Source organism: Chiloscyllium punctatum, chromosome 15, assembly GCF_047496795.1.
Source record: "Chiloscyllium punctatum isolate Juve2018m chromosome 15, sChiPun1.3, whole genome shotgun sequence".
Classification (NCBI taxonomy): Eukaryota; Metazoa; Chordata; class Chondrichthyes; order Orectolobiformes; family Hemiscylliidae; genus Chiloscyllium; species Chiloscyllium punctatum.
This window is the reverse complement of record NC_092753.1, coordinates 102,992,319-103,011,275: the sequence shown is the minus strand read 5'-3', so window position 1 is coordinate 103,011,275 and position 18,957 is coordinate 102,992,319. Positions and strand designations below refer to the sequence as shown.

At 44.5% G+C, this 18,957-nt stretch overlaps 1 protein-coding gene across 4 annotated transcripts in view; it reads right to left on the bottom strand.

Annotated features, from left to right (window-relative positions):
* Positions 1–222: 222 nt before the first annotated feature.
* The window catches only part of LOC140486538 (cystathionine beta-synthase-like), a 29,791-nt gene continuing 11,056 nt past the window's right edge, over positions 223–18,957 (bottom strand). For 2 of the 4 annotated variants that reach the window (XM_072585818.1, XM_072585819.1), the window contains exons 4-16: positions 16,962–17,096; positions 16,803–16,882; positions 13,936–14,070; positions 13,684–13,753; positions 13,237–13,328; positions 10,280–10,405; positions 10,021–10,105; positions 9,680–9,785; positions 9,389–9,466; positions 8,916–9,050; positions 6,609–6,717; positions 4,972–5,056; positions 223–866 (exon numbers count right to left, since the gene is read on the bottom strand). In XM_072585818.1, coding sequence (XP_072441919.1) covers positions 763–866; positions 4,972–5,056; positions 6,609–6,717; positions 8,916–9,050; positions 9,389–9,466; positions 9,680–9,785; positions 10,021–10,105; positions 10,280–10,405; positions 13,237–13,328; positions 13,684–13,753; positions 13,936–14,070; positions 16,803–16,882; positions 16,962–17,096 — 1,340 coding nt within the window. In that variant the 3' untranslated portion in view covers positions 223–762. Of the gene's footprint in view, positions 867–4,971; positions 5,057–5,648; positions 5,710–6,608; positions 6,718–8,915; positions 9,051–9,388; positions 9,467–9,679; positions 9,786–10,020; positions 10,106–10,279; positions 10,406–13,236; positions 13,329–13,683; positions 13,754–13,935; positions 14,071–16,802; positions 16,883–16,961; positions 17,097–18,957 lie in introns of those variants that run through there. The other 2 variants (XM_072585820.1, XM_072585821.1) reach the window with 2 other exon arrangements.

The following is an 18,957-nucleotide window of genomic DNA, read 5'->3' as shown; positions in this document are numbered from 1 at the left end:
GCATTTATCCAGGCAAATGGAGAGTATTCCACTACACTCCTGACTTGTGCCTTCTGTATGGTGGACAGGCTTATGGTGAGTCAGGAGGTGAGTTACATGCTGGTGTTCCTAGTCTCTCATTTGCCCGTGTAACCATTGTCTTTAGCATGTTGAACTTCTGGTTAATGCTTCCCCCCTGCCCCCGCTACTGAAAAGTAAAAAGTGATTCATTGAAAAGGAACATCTGAAATATATTCATTTATTAAATCACAGTTTAACCTAGGCATAGAAAAAAAAAGTCAATCCAGTGATAATACAGACTCATGATCATTCATTGAAAATGGAGTGGATAGAGGACAATAAACTCCAGGGAACAGTTCATTAAACAGAGGAATAATCATCAATTGAGGTACACTTAATGAAGCATAAATAGCTGTATAATCTGGAGACAGCAAATTAGAATCAATTGACGTGGAGCTGGAAAAGCACCAGGTCAGACAGCAACTGAGGAGCAGGAAAGTCAATGTTTCAGGCCAAGTGGCCTAAAGACATTGATCCACCTATGATCTGAGGTACTCTTAAAATTGAAAAAAAAAATTTTGGAATTCAAAAAAGGTGTAGGCAGCCTTTTGAGGACTGCTAGGAATAAGCATGGTACTACAAACTAAATACAGTAATGAACTGAGTGCAGTGTAACAGAGCCCAGAACAGCTAACTGAGAAAAGGAACCTTCTGCTCCACACCAGACAATGTACCAAAGTCTGCTGAGTGGAAGACCACCCTTCATTTCACAGTCATCGCCTTCTGAGTTATGAAGCTGAGTAGATCAATTGTCGTCACAACACCAAGTACTACCGGTTTCTTACAGTGAATACCATCCACTTGAGCTGGAAGCAAAAACAGGGACAGACTGTTAATGAGGACATAGGAAAGGAGCAGCCAGTTAATACTATTACTGGGGCCTGGGAACAGAAGGATCATGAAGGAAAATGGCATTTGGAGATAGGCTTTGCATGGAAATTAGGTCCTGGAATGGCCATTGCCAGTTTTATTCCCCCAAATATCCACTGTGTATCCATATGCAATAAATACAAGAGTTGGCTATTAAGCTCCTTGAGCCTGCTTTTTAAGATAAAACAACCAGATTATAGCTTTAACTCCACTGCTTCAAAAAGCCTCAACTCGACTGACAAAAACAGCTTGAAATTAAGCAATGACACATACCCCACTGTTCTGAGAATTCCAAACATTAGTAATCCTCAGCATAAATTCCCTGTATTCTTTTATCTCAAATGAGAGACTCCTCGTTTTTACAAACTTTACTACCCACCCCCCCACCTCTAGAATCTAAGGAGAAACATCCTCTCAGTCCACAGCCTGTCAAGCCCCCTCAGAATGTGACACATTCAATCAGATCACCTCATTCTTCTTGCCTCAAAGGCCTGAGCTAACTTGCTGAATATTTAAAAGGTAACACCCTTCACCCCAGAAGTTAGTTGAATGAAGCTTCTTTGAATACACCAACAATCAACACTAGATAGTATTGATTGATGTTTTAAAATAAAACAAGACTATTAGAATACTCAAAATTCATAACAAGACTGATTGACATCAATAAATAGGATTTGATAGCCATTAAAGAGACATGGAGACAAATCTGCCAGATGGAGTATAAATGTAGGAACATATAAAGTTGTTAATTTTGAAGATGCAAAAGCAGAGAAGGACATTGTATCTTACCAATGTCCAAGAAAGAGTTAGATAGAGCTCTTAAGGATAGTGGGATCAAGGATTATGGGGATTAGGCAGGAACAGGATACTGACTGAGGATGATCAGCCATGATAGTAATGAATGGTGGTGCTGGCTCGAAGGGCAGAATGGCCTACTCCTGCACCTATTGTCTATTAAACACTAAGTGCTGTGATAGTCTCATTACTTTGAAGGAAGGATGTAAATACATTGGAAGTGGTTCATAGGTGGCTTACTTGACTGACCTTTGGAACAAGTGGGTTGTCCTATGTCATAAGGTTGGACAGACTGATTGCTAACTATTCTGAACTCTAATGGAAACCAATGACTTGATTGAAGTGTATAACATCATAAATGGTCTTGACAAGGTGGATGGTCAGTCCAGAACTAGAGGGGCAAGTTGGGGGGCAGTACTTTAAAATTAGGGGTTACCCTTTTAGGACAGATGAGGAGAAAAATTTTCTGAGGATTGAGAGACTTCAGAACAGTCTGACTTAGAGCAGCACGAACAAATTCACTGAATATGTCAAAATGGAGGTGGACAGATTCTTAGAAATGGAAGTTCTGGAGAAACTCAGCAGATCTGGTAGCATCTGTTGAGAGATAAACATTAACAATCAGTCCAGTATTATGCTCCTGAAGAAGCCATACAAGACTCAAAACATTAACTGTTTCTGTCACTAGAGATGATGTTTGCTTTTATTTCAGATTTCCAGCACCCACAGTATTTCAATTCATTAAAAGTGGTGTTTGCCAGGGATGTCAAGGTTATTGGGAGTAGACAGGAATCTGGAACTTGAATGACAAATAAGCCACGATCTTACTGAATGATGGAGCAGGCTCCAGGGGCCATTTCATATAGAACATAGGGCAGCATGGTGGCTCAGTGGTTAGCACTGCTGCCTCACAGCACCAGTGACCTGGGTTCAATTCCCACCTCAGGTGACTGTCTATGTGGAGTTTGCACATTCTCCCTGTGTCTGTGTGGGTTTCCTCCCATAGTCCAAAAATGTGCAGGTCAGGCGAATTGGTCATGCTAAATTGTCCGTAGTGATAGGTGCATTAGTCAGGAGTAAATACAGGATAGGGGAGTGGGTCTGGGTGTGTTACTCTTCGGAGGGTCAGTGTGGACTTGTTAGGCCGAAGGGCCTGTTTCCATACTGTAGGGAATCAAATCTAATTACAGCACAGTACAGGCTGTTCAGCCCTCAGTGTGCCGACCTGTGAAATTAATTCATTATCCACATTTATGTCCAATGCCCTTAAAAATCGACGAGTCTCCTGTTGTTGCAAGGAGGCCGTTCCATAACCCTACTATGGAGTAAAGAAACTATCCCTGATATCTGTCCTAAATCTATCACCCCTATGTTTGTATTTGTCATCTAAATTACTAAATTAAATTATGTAATATAAGAACATTGAAAACAGGAGCAGAAGTAGGCAACAGGGACAGATAGACGGTTCTGTCAGAATGAGAAGCATTCGCGGTTGGTGGGTTGCCTCGTACGTGCCAGGGTTCATGATGCCTCTGGTCGTGTTTTCGGGATCCTTGAGGGGTGTGGGGGAGCAGCCCCAAGTGGTGAACCACATAGGCACTAATGAAATAGGTAGGAAAAGCGATGGGGATTTAAGACAGAAATTCAGGAAGCTAGGGTGGGAACTTAAAGCTAGAGCGAACAGAGTTCTTTTCTGTGGTTTGGTAAAACATGCCATGTGCTAGCGAGACAAGGATGATGATGATGAAGAGAGAGGAGTTGAGCACGTGGCTTCAAGGATGGTGCAGGAAGGATGGTGTACCCCTGAACCAGAGCGGTACCAATATCCTGGTTGTGAAGAGTGTTGGGGAGGGGGTGGGAGGGGGGGGGGCGGATATGCAACTGCTGTTCAGGAGGAGTTAAAATAATTCAGCAGGGGGATGGGAACCTAAATTGGAGTTTCAGTGTCCAGGAGGTTGAGAGTAGTGAGGGCAAAACTAACTTTTCAACGTCGTAAGATTGCAGTGGAAAATAGGAAGGTGTTTTGAAGTGTGTTTACTTCATCACCAAGCGCATTTGGAAAAAGGTGGGTGAACTTGCAGCATGGGTTGGTACCTGGGACTGTAATGTTCTATATTCTATGTTAGGCTATCATTAAGCCTGTTGACTATACATAGGTTCATGGCCCAGCTCTGCGTATCCTTCAACTCCCTGATATTTCGAAATTCCATCTACGTCTTCTTCAAATACTTTCAGTTATCCAGCTTCCAAAATCTTCCTGGCGGAGAATTGCAGATACTACCGTCTGGCAGGAGAATTTTCTTTGAAGCCCGTTTGTGGGTAGCACCAAAGTTGGTGCAGAGTAGTCAGTGAAGAAGGTTTTCTAAGGTTACAAAAAGATCTGGGCGGCACGGTTGCACAGTGGTTAGCACTGCTGCCTCATAGTGCCAGAGACCCGGGTTCAATTCCTGACTGGGGTGACTGACTGTGCGGGGTGCTCTGGTTTCCTCCCACAGTCCAAAGATGTGCAGGTCAGGTGAATTGGCCAAGCTAAATTGCCCGTAGTGTTAGGTAAAGGGGTAAATGTGGGGGAATGGGTGTGTTGCGGGTCGGTGTGGACTTGTTGGGCCGAAGGGCCTGTTTCCACGCTGTAAGTAATCTAATCTAATCTAATCTTAAACTATGTGATTTATTTACTAGAACACACCAACCCAGCTCTACCATGGAATTCTTCATTTAAATAACATTCTTCTTTCCTTGTCTGACCCAGCCTGAAAGGAAATCATTAAATTTCACTTGGCAGGGGCTAATTTTCACTTTATAGAATCCTTACAGTCTGGAATGTGGCCATTCGGCCCATCAAGCCTGCACCAACCCTCTGAAGAGCATTCCATCCTATTGCCGTAACTCCACAGTTCCCATGGCCAATCCACCGAACCTGCACATTTCTGGACGGTGGGAGGAAACTGGAGCATTGGATCCACGCAGACACACAGAGAGAGAGAGAGAGAGAGAGAGAGAGAGAGAGAGAGAGAGAGAGCAAACTCCACACAGACTGTTGTCCAAAGCTAGAAAATCAAACCTGGGTCCCCAGCACTGACGCAGCAATGTGCCACCCTGTCACCACTAAATTGTATGGAAACTTAACATGGAAGATAATTGTTTGAGAGATTCAATTCTAATTTTGAGCAGCAAACCATGATGGAGGTTAATTATGAGGACTCTGGGCAATGTCTGTACTTGAGAGGTTTGACTAAAATTACTTACACTGGTCCTGCTCATTCATGATCAGAGCAAATGCATCTGTCTCCAGGATAGAGGACAGCTTCCCCAGATCATCATTCCTCTCAACCTAAACACAAAATTACAATCAGATAATCATGAACATCTGGAGAATCAGACAGTCCAAATCAACTACCCCAAAAGGACAGGATAATCCACAAATGACACTAACAAACCACACTGACAGACATCAGGCTCAATAGCCTGCTGACTCTTTCATTCTTCAATAAACACACACCTCAGAGGCCACAATACAAAAGACCAGAGCCTGAACCCCTCAGTTTCAGTTACCTCCATGTTCTATTTCAGTAAGGAGAGGTTAAACAAAATGACATCGCCTTCCATTTTAACCCCACAACAAACCATGTCTTAGGCACATCATGTCATCAACCAAGCAGTCTTTGATGGGGACAATGCAGAGGGTGGGGAGAGGGCTTTACTCTGTATCTAACCCCACACTCTCTCCCTGTCCTGGGAGTGTTTGATGGGGACAGTGTGTATGGAGCTTTACTCTGTATCTAACCCAGTGTTGTCCTTGTCCTGGGAGTGTTTGATGGGGCAGAATGGCAGGAAATTTACTGTCTAACCTTGTGCTGTCCTGACCACATCCCCACTCATGCCCCAGTAAACAATGCCCACCCCACCCTCCGGATCATTCCTACCGATGGGAAGAGCTGTCTGGCTGTTCAGCATGTCCAGCACCAGATCTTGAAAGGTGGCCACCTGATAACAAAGAACCACCCATAATGATGACACAAAACTCAGAAACGTAGTAAACAATGAGGAGAGTGACAGAGTTGAGAAGAACATTGACTGGTGAAAATAGACAGGAACACAAGGGAAATAGGGTGACTCACTTGAATAGGAAGTGAGAAAATTATTTTTTTTTAAAAGTATAATTGTAAAAGAGTGGTATTGGTGCACAGAGAGAAATAAACAAATGGGGGGGGGGGGGGGGGGGGCAGGATGGACAGAAAGGGGAGGACGACATCTGGGAGCATAAACCATTGAAGCTCAGGACAGGCTCAATGAGTCGCTAATAAATCCCATCCAGCATCCCTGGCTTCAAAAAAACAGCACAATCAAAAAGGTATGTTAAATCTTTAAAAAACATGACCATAGCTGGAATATCCGGTCTAATTCTTATCATTTAGGAAGAATGTTTACATCTTGATGAGGTTGCACAAACAATTTACTTGAATGGCAGGGCCATGGAGAGACTGGAGATGTTGGGACCGTTCTCATCAGAACAGAGGAGATGAGGAAATTTAAAATCAGTGTGTTCAAAGTAAGGAAGGGTTTTGATAGAGTGAATCAGGAGAAACTGTTTTCTGTTGCTGGAAGGTTAGTGACAAATGGCAGAGGAACCAAAGGTAACAGGAGGAAACATTTCTCTTTTACAGAGACATGGTGAGGTATGAGGATCTGGAATTCACTACCTCAGTTCCCAGGGCGATGGTGCTAGATTCAACCACAAACTGGAGGAGAACTGGATAAACAAACAGGGCACTGGGGTAAGATCAATGGCAGTGACACCAGTGGATCACCTTGTCTTGGGGTAGTATCGCTGTGAGATTCTAACAGAGACCAAGCCCCTGTATCTACACAGTGGAGAATGTTACCTTCCCAAACTGCTTGCAGAGAACACAAGTGACTGGGTCCATTAGTTTAACTTTTGCAGCCAAGATGGAGCTGAGCATCTGTTTCAGAGACACCACTCCCAGAAGCACCCTGAAATCACACAAAAAACATTCACAGTATCTGGCAGCATGTCCCAGCCACTGACCCCAGTCCCAACACATTCCACTCTCCCCACATCACACTTGCCCTTCCACAAAAAGCACCCACACCCCACCCACCCACCCCCACCTCAAAGTGCCATCCACCTCCCCCCAGCTCAAACACAAGGCCTGAAGAATTCAGGGACATAGAGGTGGCAAGGATGATTTACAGATTAATGTCAAAACAGGTGGGAGTGGTGGGGTGCAGGCTAGGTACAATAGCCATGGGAAACGCAAGTTTACAGGGATGGGGAGTGTTCTGGGTGGGATGCTCTTGAGAAGGTCGGTGCGGCCTTAAAAGAGTCAAATGGCCTACTTCCACACTGGAAAGCATTGTATGTTCTAAAAAGGGACACAAGGGCATTGCAGGTTTTTGAGATGGGAATGAGGAACAGAAATAATGTTTCAGCCCAAGGGCTCGTCACCAGAATCGAGACCTCATCAGTTCTGATGAAAGGTCATATGTCACTCGAAACATTGACTCAGGTTCTCTCTCTACAAAGGCCACAAGATCTACTGCATTTCTCCAGCATTTTCCTTTGAGACACTGGGGCTGGACTGAAATATGTTGTCGTTGCGAGAGAGGTGTAGATGGTGTTGGACAGACTTCCCAGACAGAATATTCAGGTTGGTAACTTTTCTATATAAGTTGCTGCTGGTTGAAGTGTTTGGGATGAGCAATCAGGATGGACATGAAGGAAGCAGAGGAGAAAAGAAGTGACCAGATGGTGTGGGAAAGCTTGGAATGAGGATAAACAAATCAACCTTGAGACAGCCTAGGGAGAAACTGGCCCTCAGTCTCTGCAAAAACAACAGGGTGTCTCTAATGTGGAAAGGCACTGTCTCTTCAAACAGTGTCCTGAAATGAGGAACAAGTTGTCAAAAATTGTTCCTTAAAATCTGATTACAACACATTCTGAAAAACATGTAACCTGACGTCCTTACAGCAGTTTGAACAAGCAATGACTGGACAGGCTGAATGTGTGGGAAAATGAACGGCAGATGCAGTATGAGGGCCTCCACTTCGGGAACAATAAACAGGAAGGCAGATCATGGCTACAAAATAGAGATGAATGTGTACTCCACGTACACCAGTCACTGAGGAAGGTCATACAGGCAGGGAAATAGTATGTTGGTCTTCCTAGCAAGAAGGTTAGAGTACAGGAGCAGGGATGTCTTGTTGCAATTGTACAGGGCCTTGGTGAGACTATACCTGTAGTTTTAATCTTACCCAAGGATGGATGTTCTGGCTATGGAGGGAGTTCAGCAAAGATTTACCAGGCTGATTCCGGGGATGGAGGGATTGATGTTGAACCAGTGTGGAGTGTTATTTACTGGAGGTCAGAGAACTGGGGGTGGGGGACAGAGGTAGCTGTTGTGAAATCTCAGAAACCTGTAAAATTCTGACAGGACTAGACAGGGTAGATGCAGAAAGGATGTTCCCAGTGTCATACTCTATAGGTATAGGGCAGGCAGTTTAGGACTGAGATGAGGAGAAATTCTTCATCCAGTGCGTGGGGAGAATGTGGGATTCATTGCCACAGGAAGTGGTTGAGCTCAAAACACTGAATGATTTCAAGGAGTTGATATCAAGAGTTGGGGCTAAGAGAATATCAAGTGAAAACCGGCAACAGGCTATTGAGGTGATCAGGATGAATAGTGGAGCAGGCTAGAAGGGCTAAATGGCCGGTTTGTGTTTCTATTTGAAATCTGATTTGTCGATGAACTGGAGCTGCAGGAAAGCAATGTGAGATTTTCAGTGCACTCCTGTAGTGAGATGTGAAAGATTACAAGAGACAAACTCTCTAGTCCATTATCTCAGGGCTGATGGAGCACACTGTGGGACCATATCCACTGCACTCAAGAGGGTGCAGTCCAGACCTAGCTAAGGTTTTAACAGTTAGAGTTAGTTTTAACAAAGAGGAACAACCCAGTCCAGTTGGGCAGGCAATGTCACAACAACACAAACAAACAGATATTCTACTTCACACATGGCAGTTATTAAACACAAGGAGGAACTGAATAACTACATCATTTAAGGATACGACATGAAACACATTACAATTGTAGGAAGACAATGAAACATGGAGAGAGTAGGGCAATGGAACCAGTTTGGGATAAACAAACACTGGCCCCTTGAACACTTACCCCCTATCACTGAGTACAGGAGCCTGATCATAACCTTCTTCGCGAAGAATCTCAATCGTCCTCTGACAGGAAAACGATGACAGCACAGTGAGTGGAGGCGGGACATTAAGTTGCTCAACATGACATGTCCACCACCTAAGAAGAGGGACAAACTTTACATCATCCTCAACCCCAGTACGGGTCAGTGTGCGCGGGGGACCCCCGTCCCCCAGAGAGGTGGGGGGGGGGAGGGGGGGGGGGGGGTCAGTGTGTGTGCAGGGGACCCCCTGCCCCCCCCAGACAGAGGGGTCAGCACACGTGGGGGACCCCCTGCCCCCCCCGCCCCCAGACAGAGGGGTCAGCACGCGCGGGGGACCCCCTGCCCACCCTGGGGTGGTCAGCACATGCGGGGTCCCCTGTCCCCCAGAGGGGTGGGGCCAGTGTGTGCGGGAGACCCCTGTCCCCCAGCAAGGGTTTGCTGGGAGTTCTCTTACCAGGGTTTCTTGCAGTAGGTTGGTGGTCTCACTTGGAATCCTTTCCGTGTCATCCAGTCATCACTGAGAAACTTGGTCCTGGAAACAGAATGATATCAGTCAGCAAAAGCAGCTTTTCCCTCACTTCTCCATCATCCTCCCCATAACCATAGTTTTGGTGAAAAGGGAGAGAGTGAGGAAGTGAAGGGTGAGTAGGCTGACTGACTGTGGTTGGGGCGGGGACACAGCGTTGCCGGATGTTGAGGTTGGTTGGGGGGTGAGGGAGGGGGTCACGTGAAGGCTGGGACTTACATGTAGTTGCGGATTGAATCCGGGAGGATGACCACACAGCGCTGACCTTCCTCAAGCTCCTTTGCAGCTTCCAGAGCAACAGAGACAGCACTCCCCGAACTTCCACCTGGAATACAGGCTAGCATCTCAGATCCACGCTCTTGTCATGGTGCTCCAACCCAATCACTGCCCAGCTCACCAGGATCCCAAGCCTCTTCACCAACCCCACATTACCACTCTCTACTCAGCTCAATACCTCCTTAGGAACTCTTCCTAGAATTACATGAGAGCTCCCAATGCTATTCCAGCCCCCATCCTGATCCCTGCCCACACCTCCACCTCTCAAACCCCCAATTTCTTACCACACAGCAGCCCCTCCTCCCGGATCAGCTGACGAGCAATTTGAAAGGAGTTTTTGTCATTGCTCTTGTACCATTTATCCACAACCTGTGGAGATTGACAACAGTCAGTACCAGGGACCAGACCACTGAGGAAGCAAAGTAATAAGACCAGCCCTAGGACACCAGGCACTCGTCTGGAAGAAGACCACCAAATGATAGGAGAAAGTCCAAATGAGGCCTAGTTCCTGGGTAAGACTGGACAGGACAAATGATAACTCACTGATTGATCCAGAACTGTCGGGATGAAATCGTAGCCAATACCCTCCACTTCGTACGTGCTGACATCTGTTTGATTGAGATGTTCAGGTTCTGCCAGGATGGAACCTTCTGGATCAACTCCAATAATCTAAAGACAGTAAGTCAGGAGCACAAGGCCCAGAGTTAGAGTCAATGAAAACAAGTCCCCCAGGCACAATATCCTTGCAGTGCAATGAAGTAATAATCCTCAGGTCCATGCTAAACAAATTCAGAAATCAACATGGCTAAATAAATCTGGACAACATAACTGGCCTCAGTAACTGGGGACAATGACGACTAATCATAAATTGTTGTTAAAAAAAACGTCCATCTGGTTCACCCAAGCACTTTCGGGAAGGAGATCTGTCATCCTTACCAGGTCTGGCCTGTGTGTGACTCTAGACCCACAGCAACATGGTGGACTTTTAATCACCTTAAATGGCTGAGCAGTACACTCAATTGTGATGAAGCCAGCATCCATTCTCAGGCAGGTAGGTAAGTAATAATTCTTTGAGAGACAGTGAGAGATGGGGTGTAACAAATATCCCAATCGATTAAACAAAAAAGCCAACAAACCCCCTGAATAAATAGGTTTCCTGAAAAGGTGTTGATTGTTGATAGGCAATAGTTCACAATTAAAAGGATGTTTCGGAATTACAAAACCTGCCAGAAATGTTAGTGTCAAAAGTTGAGAGAGGGAACAGGGGCAGTCAATATTAGGAAGCTATCAATGCTGGGGAAATTAACAGGGTTAAAGGCTGACAAACTCCCAGTGAGCAAATCTACATCCCACCATACTAAAGGAAGTGACCTTGGAACTCAGATACATTGGTCATTTTTGAAAAATTCTGTAAAATCTGGAATAGTTCCTACAGATTGTAGGGTGAGAAATCTAACCTGACTTAAAGGGAGGAAGAGTACACAGTGTTACATACAGTTAGCCTCCTATCGGCAGTGGGAAAAACACGTGTATTTACAAAAGATGTGATAACAGAACAGCACAGGCTGTTCCACCAAGGCTATGCTGACACAATGCCTTTTTAAAACTAAAAACCTTTTGCCTCTATGTGATCCATACTCCTATTTGGAAAGCGTTAACAGGATCGGACAATACTAGCAGGGATTTATAAAAAACAAAATCACCCTTAACTCATGAGAGAGGAGAGAGATTTAAAAGAATAAATGAAGGGCTTATTTCTTTTGAAATACAGATGCCGTTCTATGTGGGATGGACTTTAAGGAGGTGGTGCATGTGGGCACAATTACAAATGTTAGAGACATTTGGATAAGTACATGAATATGAAAGGTTTGGAGGGATATGGGCCGGGAACAGGCTGGTGGGGCTAGTTTAGTTTGGGATTAATGTTGGTATGGACCGAAAAGTCTGTTTCCATGTTACATGACTCTACAATTCTATTATGGAATGTTTGGAGGATGTAACTATAAGATAGATAAGGGAAAACCAGCAGTCATGGTGTATTTAGATCTCAAGACAACTTTGGATATGATCTTCGGTAAGAACTCAGTGGGTATAGGGAGAATGTACTTGAATGGATTGAGAATTGGCTCATTGACAGAAAAGAGAAGGTGCGAATAAACACATCATTTTTCAGGTGAGAGGCCACATTGGTCCATATTTGAAGCCAGGCTATCCACTATATATAAATGACTTGGATGAGAGAACCAAAACCAATATTTCCAAACTTGCTGATGACAGAGTGGATGAGATTGAGCACTGTAAGGAGGATGCAAGGATGCTTCAAGATGATTTAGACAAGTGCGTGGATTAACACACAGCAGGTGCAGTGTAACATGAATATATGGGAAGTTATATACCTTTGGGTGTTAAAAAAAAGGGATGTCATTGAAGTGGTGATATGTTGGGAAATGCGAATGTGCAAATGGATTTGGGTGTCCTTGTACATCAGTCAGTGAAAAAGGCAGGTGATGCAAGAGATCAGGAAGGCAGATGTTATGATATTTTTATTTAAACTGTTCAGACACGTTACAGCTCTGAAGTAGATGGAACTCGAACCCTCTAACCCCGAGACAGGGATACTACCTGCGTGGGTTTCCTCCGGGTGCTCCGGTTTCCTCCCACAGGCCAAAAAACGTGCAGGTTAGGCGAATTGGCCGTGCTAAATTGCCCGTAGTGTTAGGTGAAGGGGTAAACCTAGGGTAATGGGTCTGGGTGGGTTGTGTTTCGGCGGGTCAGTGTGGACTTGTTGGGTCGAAGGGCCTGTTTCCACACTAAGTAATCTAATCTAAGTAATCTAATCTAATCTACCAATGATACATTGTGAACACACAACATCTTGTAATGAAGGACAATGAGGAATGTCTTACTGCAGTTGTACAAGGCCTTGGTGAGACCACACCTGGAGTGTTGTGTGCATTTTTTCTCTTTATTGAAGAGAGGATATAATTGGAATAGGCGGAGTGCATCAGAGGTTCACTCGGCTGATGCCAGGAATGGTAGGACTGTCGAGGAGAGATTAGTGAATACAGGCCCAGCAGAACCAGTTTAGAAGGACAAGAGGGGATCTGATTGAAATGTATAAAATTCTAACAGGATTAGACAGACTTGATACAGGGAGGAGGTTTCCCTGGCTGGGAAGTCTAGGACCAGGGGCAGAGTCTCCGGATACAGGGTAGACCATTTCAGACTGAGATGAATATAGATTTCTTCACTCAGAAGCTGGTCAACCTGTGAAATTCTCTACCACAGAAAACAGTGGAGGTCAAATCACTGACTGTATCCATGAAAGAGATAAATAAATGTTTAGGTTTTATAGGTAGCAAGGGTATGGAGAGAAAACAGAAATATAGCACTAGCATAGAGGCTTAGTCGGGAACATGGTGAATGGTAGGGCAGCACCAAGGGCTAAATGGCCTTCTCCTGTTCCTGGCTTTTGATGTTGCAGATCCCTGACCAGGTACCTTGCAGCCTGGACATTTCTCCTTCAGTTTCCTGGCAATCCCAGTGATTGTTCCTCCAGTTCCTGCTCCAGCCACAAACATGTCCACTTTTCCTAAAAGAAAAAGGAGGAAAGAAAGAATGAGTCCCCTTCCCAACCCCATGTCATCCTGCCCTCACTCCCATTCCCCCCACACCCTACTCCCCCTCAACTGCCAGGATCGACCTTTCCCCAAAGTCTTAAAACTTCCCCCTTACTCCCACAACTCCCTACCAGGGATATCCCATGATATTCCCAGGACTCCCCTTCCCACATCATCGACCACCACCTCCCCCCCCTCAAATCTCATTGTCCCCATTCTCATTACAGAATTAGGCTTGATCCAAAAACTTCCCAATAAACAGCAGCAAGTGCAATACTGAAGGTATTATGACAACCCTGCTATCCCATAATTGCAATCATCTCATACCTTCACATTGCCTGAGGATCTCTTCTGCAGTGTGATCATAGTGAACCAGTGGGTTTCCAGGATTCCGATACTGCAGGCGAGAGAGAAAGGTGTCACAGCTTTGAACAATAAACAGCTCCCACTACCCAAAGAGGCACCTCACCACTCCCCACCCACCCCCTCCCCTCCCCTCCATTTGGGCAGGCAGTGTGGGGATGGGGAGAGGGCGTGGGGGTGAAATCCAGCCATTAATTAGAAGACACCTTGACTCACCTGATCCAGGATGAGAGAGTTGGGGATTTCATTCTTCAGTCTCCAGGCAACACCAACATGAGACTCTGGTGAATCAAAGCTGGCACTTGTTGGTGTCCGTACAATCTCCGCCCCGAGAGCTCGTAACACATCAACCTTCAGAAAATAAAGTCAACAGGCAAGATAACCAGGAGGGACAGCTACACAGGGTGAAACCCAGTTCCAATTTGGTGGGGTCTTGGTAGGGTACTTGCTGAGAGGCTCTTTCCCCTTGTAGCAGAAGTCAGGAACTGCAGCTTCTCCCATGCCCAACAAGCATTGAATACTTCAATCATTTAAAAACACCAAGCAAATCTCCTCTCAGCCTCCAAGGAAAACACTTCCAAGTTCTTTAATCTTTCCTTGTAACTAAAGTTTCCCAGGCACCTTTATTGCTCAGACCTTTATATACAGGAGTTGGAATGTCATAATGTTGTTGCACACGATGTTGGTGAGGTCTCGTCTGGAGTACTGTAAGCAGTTCTGATCACCCTGCTATAGGAAGGATATTAAATTGGAGAAGATTCAGAAAATATTTACCAGAATGTTGCCACAACTGGAGGGTTTGAGTTATAAAAATAGGGCTAGGGCTGGTTTTCCCTGGAGTGTCAGAGGCTGAGGAGTGACCTTATAGAGGTTTGTAAAATCATGAGGGGCATGGATAAGGCAGTAGGGTAGGGATTTCAAAACTAGGGGGCATATTTTCAAGGCGAGAGGAGAAAGATTGAAAAGTGATGAGGGGCAAAGTTTTTATGTTGAGAGTGGTTCAGGGTGGAATGAACTGCCAGAGAAAGTGGTGGATACAGGTACAATTACATTTAAGACATTTGGGGAAGTTCATGAATGGGAGGGATATGGGCCAAACCAAGGCAAGTGGCACTAGTTTAATTGATTAACATGGTTGGCATATTTGGACCCAAGGGCTTGTTTCCATGCTATATGACTCTATAATCCGTTTCACACTCTCTCCAATGCATTCACATCCTTTAGCTCAGATCTAAAGGGTGTCTCTCAAGTTCTACAGGACTATACAGTTTAATGAACCCTGCCATCTTTACTCATCCATATGCACACACATTGTATTTCTGTTCCTGTATATTCCCCATTAGAAAAGGTCTCTTTTTATACCATCTGTCCACGTCCTGACATCATCTCTCACTTCTCTACATTGAACTTTATCTGCCATTTGTTTGCCACTTCACTTAAGGTCCTCTCAAAGTTCTACACTGCCATCCTCTCTGTTGCATCCGTGTTGCCAATGTCCCTCATACCATGACCTATAACTTTCCTTAAGTCTATTGTGTGGCACCGTATCAAATGTACACATCAATAGCGTTACCCTCACTGAAGAGGTAACAGGCTCAAAAAATCTTCAACAGGTTAAATATTATTTTCCCTTCAGAAATCTGCACCAACTCTTCCAAATTAATGCAGATTTCTCCATGTTACAGATAATACTTCAGTGGTCACTGCCATTAAGACTAGCTTCATATTCCAGATTTGTTAATGGAATTTACATTAATCTTCAAAAAGGGAATTTGAACTATCAGCCCTGGCAGGACATTTCTGCAGGAGTTCCTCAGGGTAATGTCCTAGGCCAACCATCTTCAGCTGCTTCAATGACTCTCCCTCCATAAGGTTAGAAGTGGGGATGTTCACCTAACATGCACAATGTTCAGCACTATTCATAACTCCTCAGATACTGAAGCAATCTGGACAATGGACTCATTCTTGATGAAGGGTTTTTGCCCAAAACCTCGATTTTCCTGCTCCTTGGATGCTGCTTGACCTGCTGTAATCTGGACTCTGATCTCCAGTCCTCACTTTCGCCTAAGATCTGGATAATATCCAGGCTTGGGCTGACAAGTAACATTCATGCCAGGCAATGACTATCACTGGTAAAGGACAATCTAACCACTACTTCTTGACATTCAACAGATTACCAATCAACATTCCAAGAGTTACTGTTGTCCAGAAACTCAACTGGACTAACGATATAAATAGTAGCTACAAGAACAGGAGAGGCGTGAGGAACGCTGCAGCAAGCAACTCTCCTCCAGAGTCCCCAAGGCCTGTCCACCATCCCCAAGGCACAAGTCAGGAGGGTGATGGAATACTCCCCACTTGCCTGGAAGGCTGCAGCTCAAACAACACCATCCAGGTTAAAGCAACCATCCAGCTTGACACCATCCAGGTTAAAGCAACCCGCTTGATTGGCACCACATCCATAAACATCCACTTCATTCACCACTGACACTCAGTAGCAGCAGGGGGTACATGATGCACTGCAGAAATTCACCAAAGATCCTTAGACAGCACCTTCCAAACCCATGACCGCTTCCATTTAGAAGAATAAGCAGATACAAGTTCCCTTCTAAGCCACTCACCATCCCAATTTCGAAATATGTCACCACTCCTTCACTGTCACTGGGTCAAAATCATGGAATTCCCTCCTTAAGGGAATTGTGGGTCAACAGAGGTGGTGGACTGCGGCAGTTTAAGAAGGCAGCTCACTCCCACCATCTCAATGGCAACTAGAGACAAGCAGTAAACAAAGCCCATATTCCCACGTGAATTAAAAAAAAACAAATCTCCCTCCCCAGAACATGACCTGGATCTCTGGGTTATGAGTTGAGTGACTATCCCACTCAGCCAATGTCTGTTCATGTTACAGAATCTATATGGACTTGATGTTTATTCCAGCTTCCAGCATCCTTGGTATTCCAATTTTAAAAATTAATATGTTCCAAAGGGTCTGCTTCCAAACACCGTGATACCATGATTTCGTAAAGGATGGATCTGTATTCCCCATTCCCACCCTCTCCCCACGCTGGCTGATTTGCTTTTACCTTCTCTGTGCTCATCTTCTCTGGAAGAACAATAATGCAACGATATCCTTTAACAGCAGCAGCCAATGCCAGCCCAATCCCTGTGAGGAACATACATCATTCATGAACAACTGTTCACTGGTGGAACGGTCAACGGATAACTATTGGATAACAACCTACCCGTGTTTCCAGAGGTTGGCTCAATGATGGTGTCACCAGGTTTCAGATCTCCAGCCTTTTCTGCCTCTTCCACCATCCTCAAGGCAATACGATCCTTCACGCTGCCCCCAGCGTTGAAATATTCACACTTTGCCACTGAAACCAAACCAATATGAAGTCAACAACGTTCACCCCAGGGTCATCTTCCAGTCACCCAGTATAGATCTAAGCTACAGGGAGGAGCAAACTCTCAGGAAGATGGGGTGTGGAGTCCTGGCATTCCTGGGGATTAGAGACTCAGTAATACCCTGGGTAAGGGACGGTGGGATGTATTGTACATGGGCATGCAGCACCCAGGGAGGGTGTGGGACGTTAGGGCTGGATTTGACATGGAGTCCTTAAGCTAGTTTCAGGGAGGCTGAGGAACTGGCCTCAGGGCTGAGTTCAAGAGAGATTTCAGACAAGCCCTATGAGAGGCAGCTGTGTATCAGGTACATATTCTGGAGTAGAAAGTGTCCATTCAGCCCATCAATCTGCTCTGCCATTTAATAAGATCACACCTAATTTGCTTGCAGCCTCCACTCTTTCTGCCAATGCCAGATGACTCTCTAGTCGATCAAAAGCTAAACACCACCTCGAATCAGCTTCTTATATTCCCTTTGTTATGAAGTTGAAGGTGTGAATTGTACCTTTGAGAGAAAGTGAATGCTGTTCTGCACAGAGCTTACATGAACAGTCTCAGTGTACTGGAAAACTGAAAATATGTTAACATTTGGTTGTGAAATAGATACCATAGTTGGTTGCTGTTTTGACAACAATTAAAATTTAACCAAATTAAAATTATGCCCCAGGATACTAAAACCCATTCAAGCTTGAATTTATCATTCTGCCATCATCGAACCAATGGGATGATCCAATTTGGGGATATAAAAATGCAGGCATTTTGAAAATTGAAGACAGAGCAACTGCCATTGAAAGAGACCCAAGACATTAGGAAACACTATCAAAAGGTACCCTTTCATATGAAAGATATTCACAGTAAAAAGAAAGATGGCTGCTCAGGGAGATCTTCAGCCGGAAGACGACTGATGCTGAAGACAACAATGGCTGTGTGGTTTGAAATTAAGTTAATGTAATGTAATTTTAATAAGTGTCTTATTGGAACAGCATATTGTTAAGATTTGGAGGTAGTTAAAAGAAAGGGGGGGCCTTAGAGTTGTGAGAAGTTGTTACTTAATGTTTACTTCACTTTTAGAGTTAAAGAATAAATTAATATTATCTTCTTTAAATTGTGGAATTTGAGAGTTCCCGGTCACTCATTTTAACAGATTACACGGCGAGGTGAGTTTTTCTGGATGTTTGATTTAATTAAGAAAGGGGTTCATCACCCGTGTCATAACAGTTTGGGAGCTAGGGTCCAAGATTTGGACAGGTTTAGACAGAAATCTGAGATTTGGATGCATTTGAACAGATTTGGGGGTACAAAAGATCGCAACTGATTTAAACATTTGCTAATTAGCGTCAGAGACCTTTAAATAAAATGTAGGTGAGACAATTTGCTTAATTTCAGTTACTTGTGGTTGGCTAAATTAAAAGAGAGAAATGGCTCTTAAGATTGCTAAAGAGGTTCTAGAGTTTCAAGATGCTTCCCAAATTTGCCAAGAAAGTTTAGAAAGATAGAGGAAGGACATGGTTAGAATTGGGTTTAACCAGGTTCAAAAGGAAAACTGAAATTGTAATGGAGTTGGTCAAGCACGTAGGTACGTCAGAGAAACAGACAAGTGCTGTACAATTAGAAAAACTTCAGTTGCAAACAAGACAATAGTAGATATATTGCTGGTAGCATACAGACAGGTGGTGTTACGGGTAACACATGAACTACCTGTAGGTGGTCATCTAGGGGTCCAAAAGACTCGGGCTAAGGTACAAAAGCATTTCTATTGGCCTGGGATGTACAAGGATGTGATTAACTTTTACCATATGTGTCATACATGCCAAATGGTGGCTAAGTCACAGG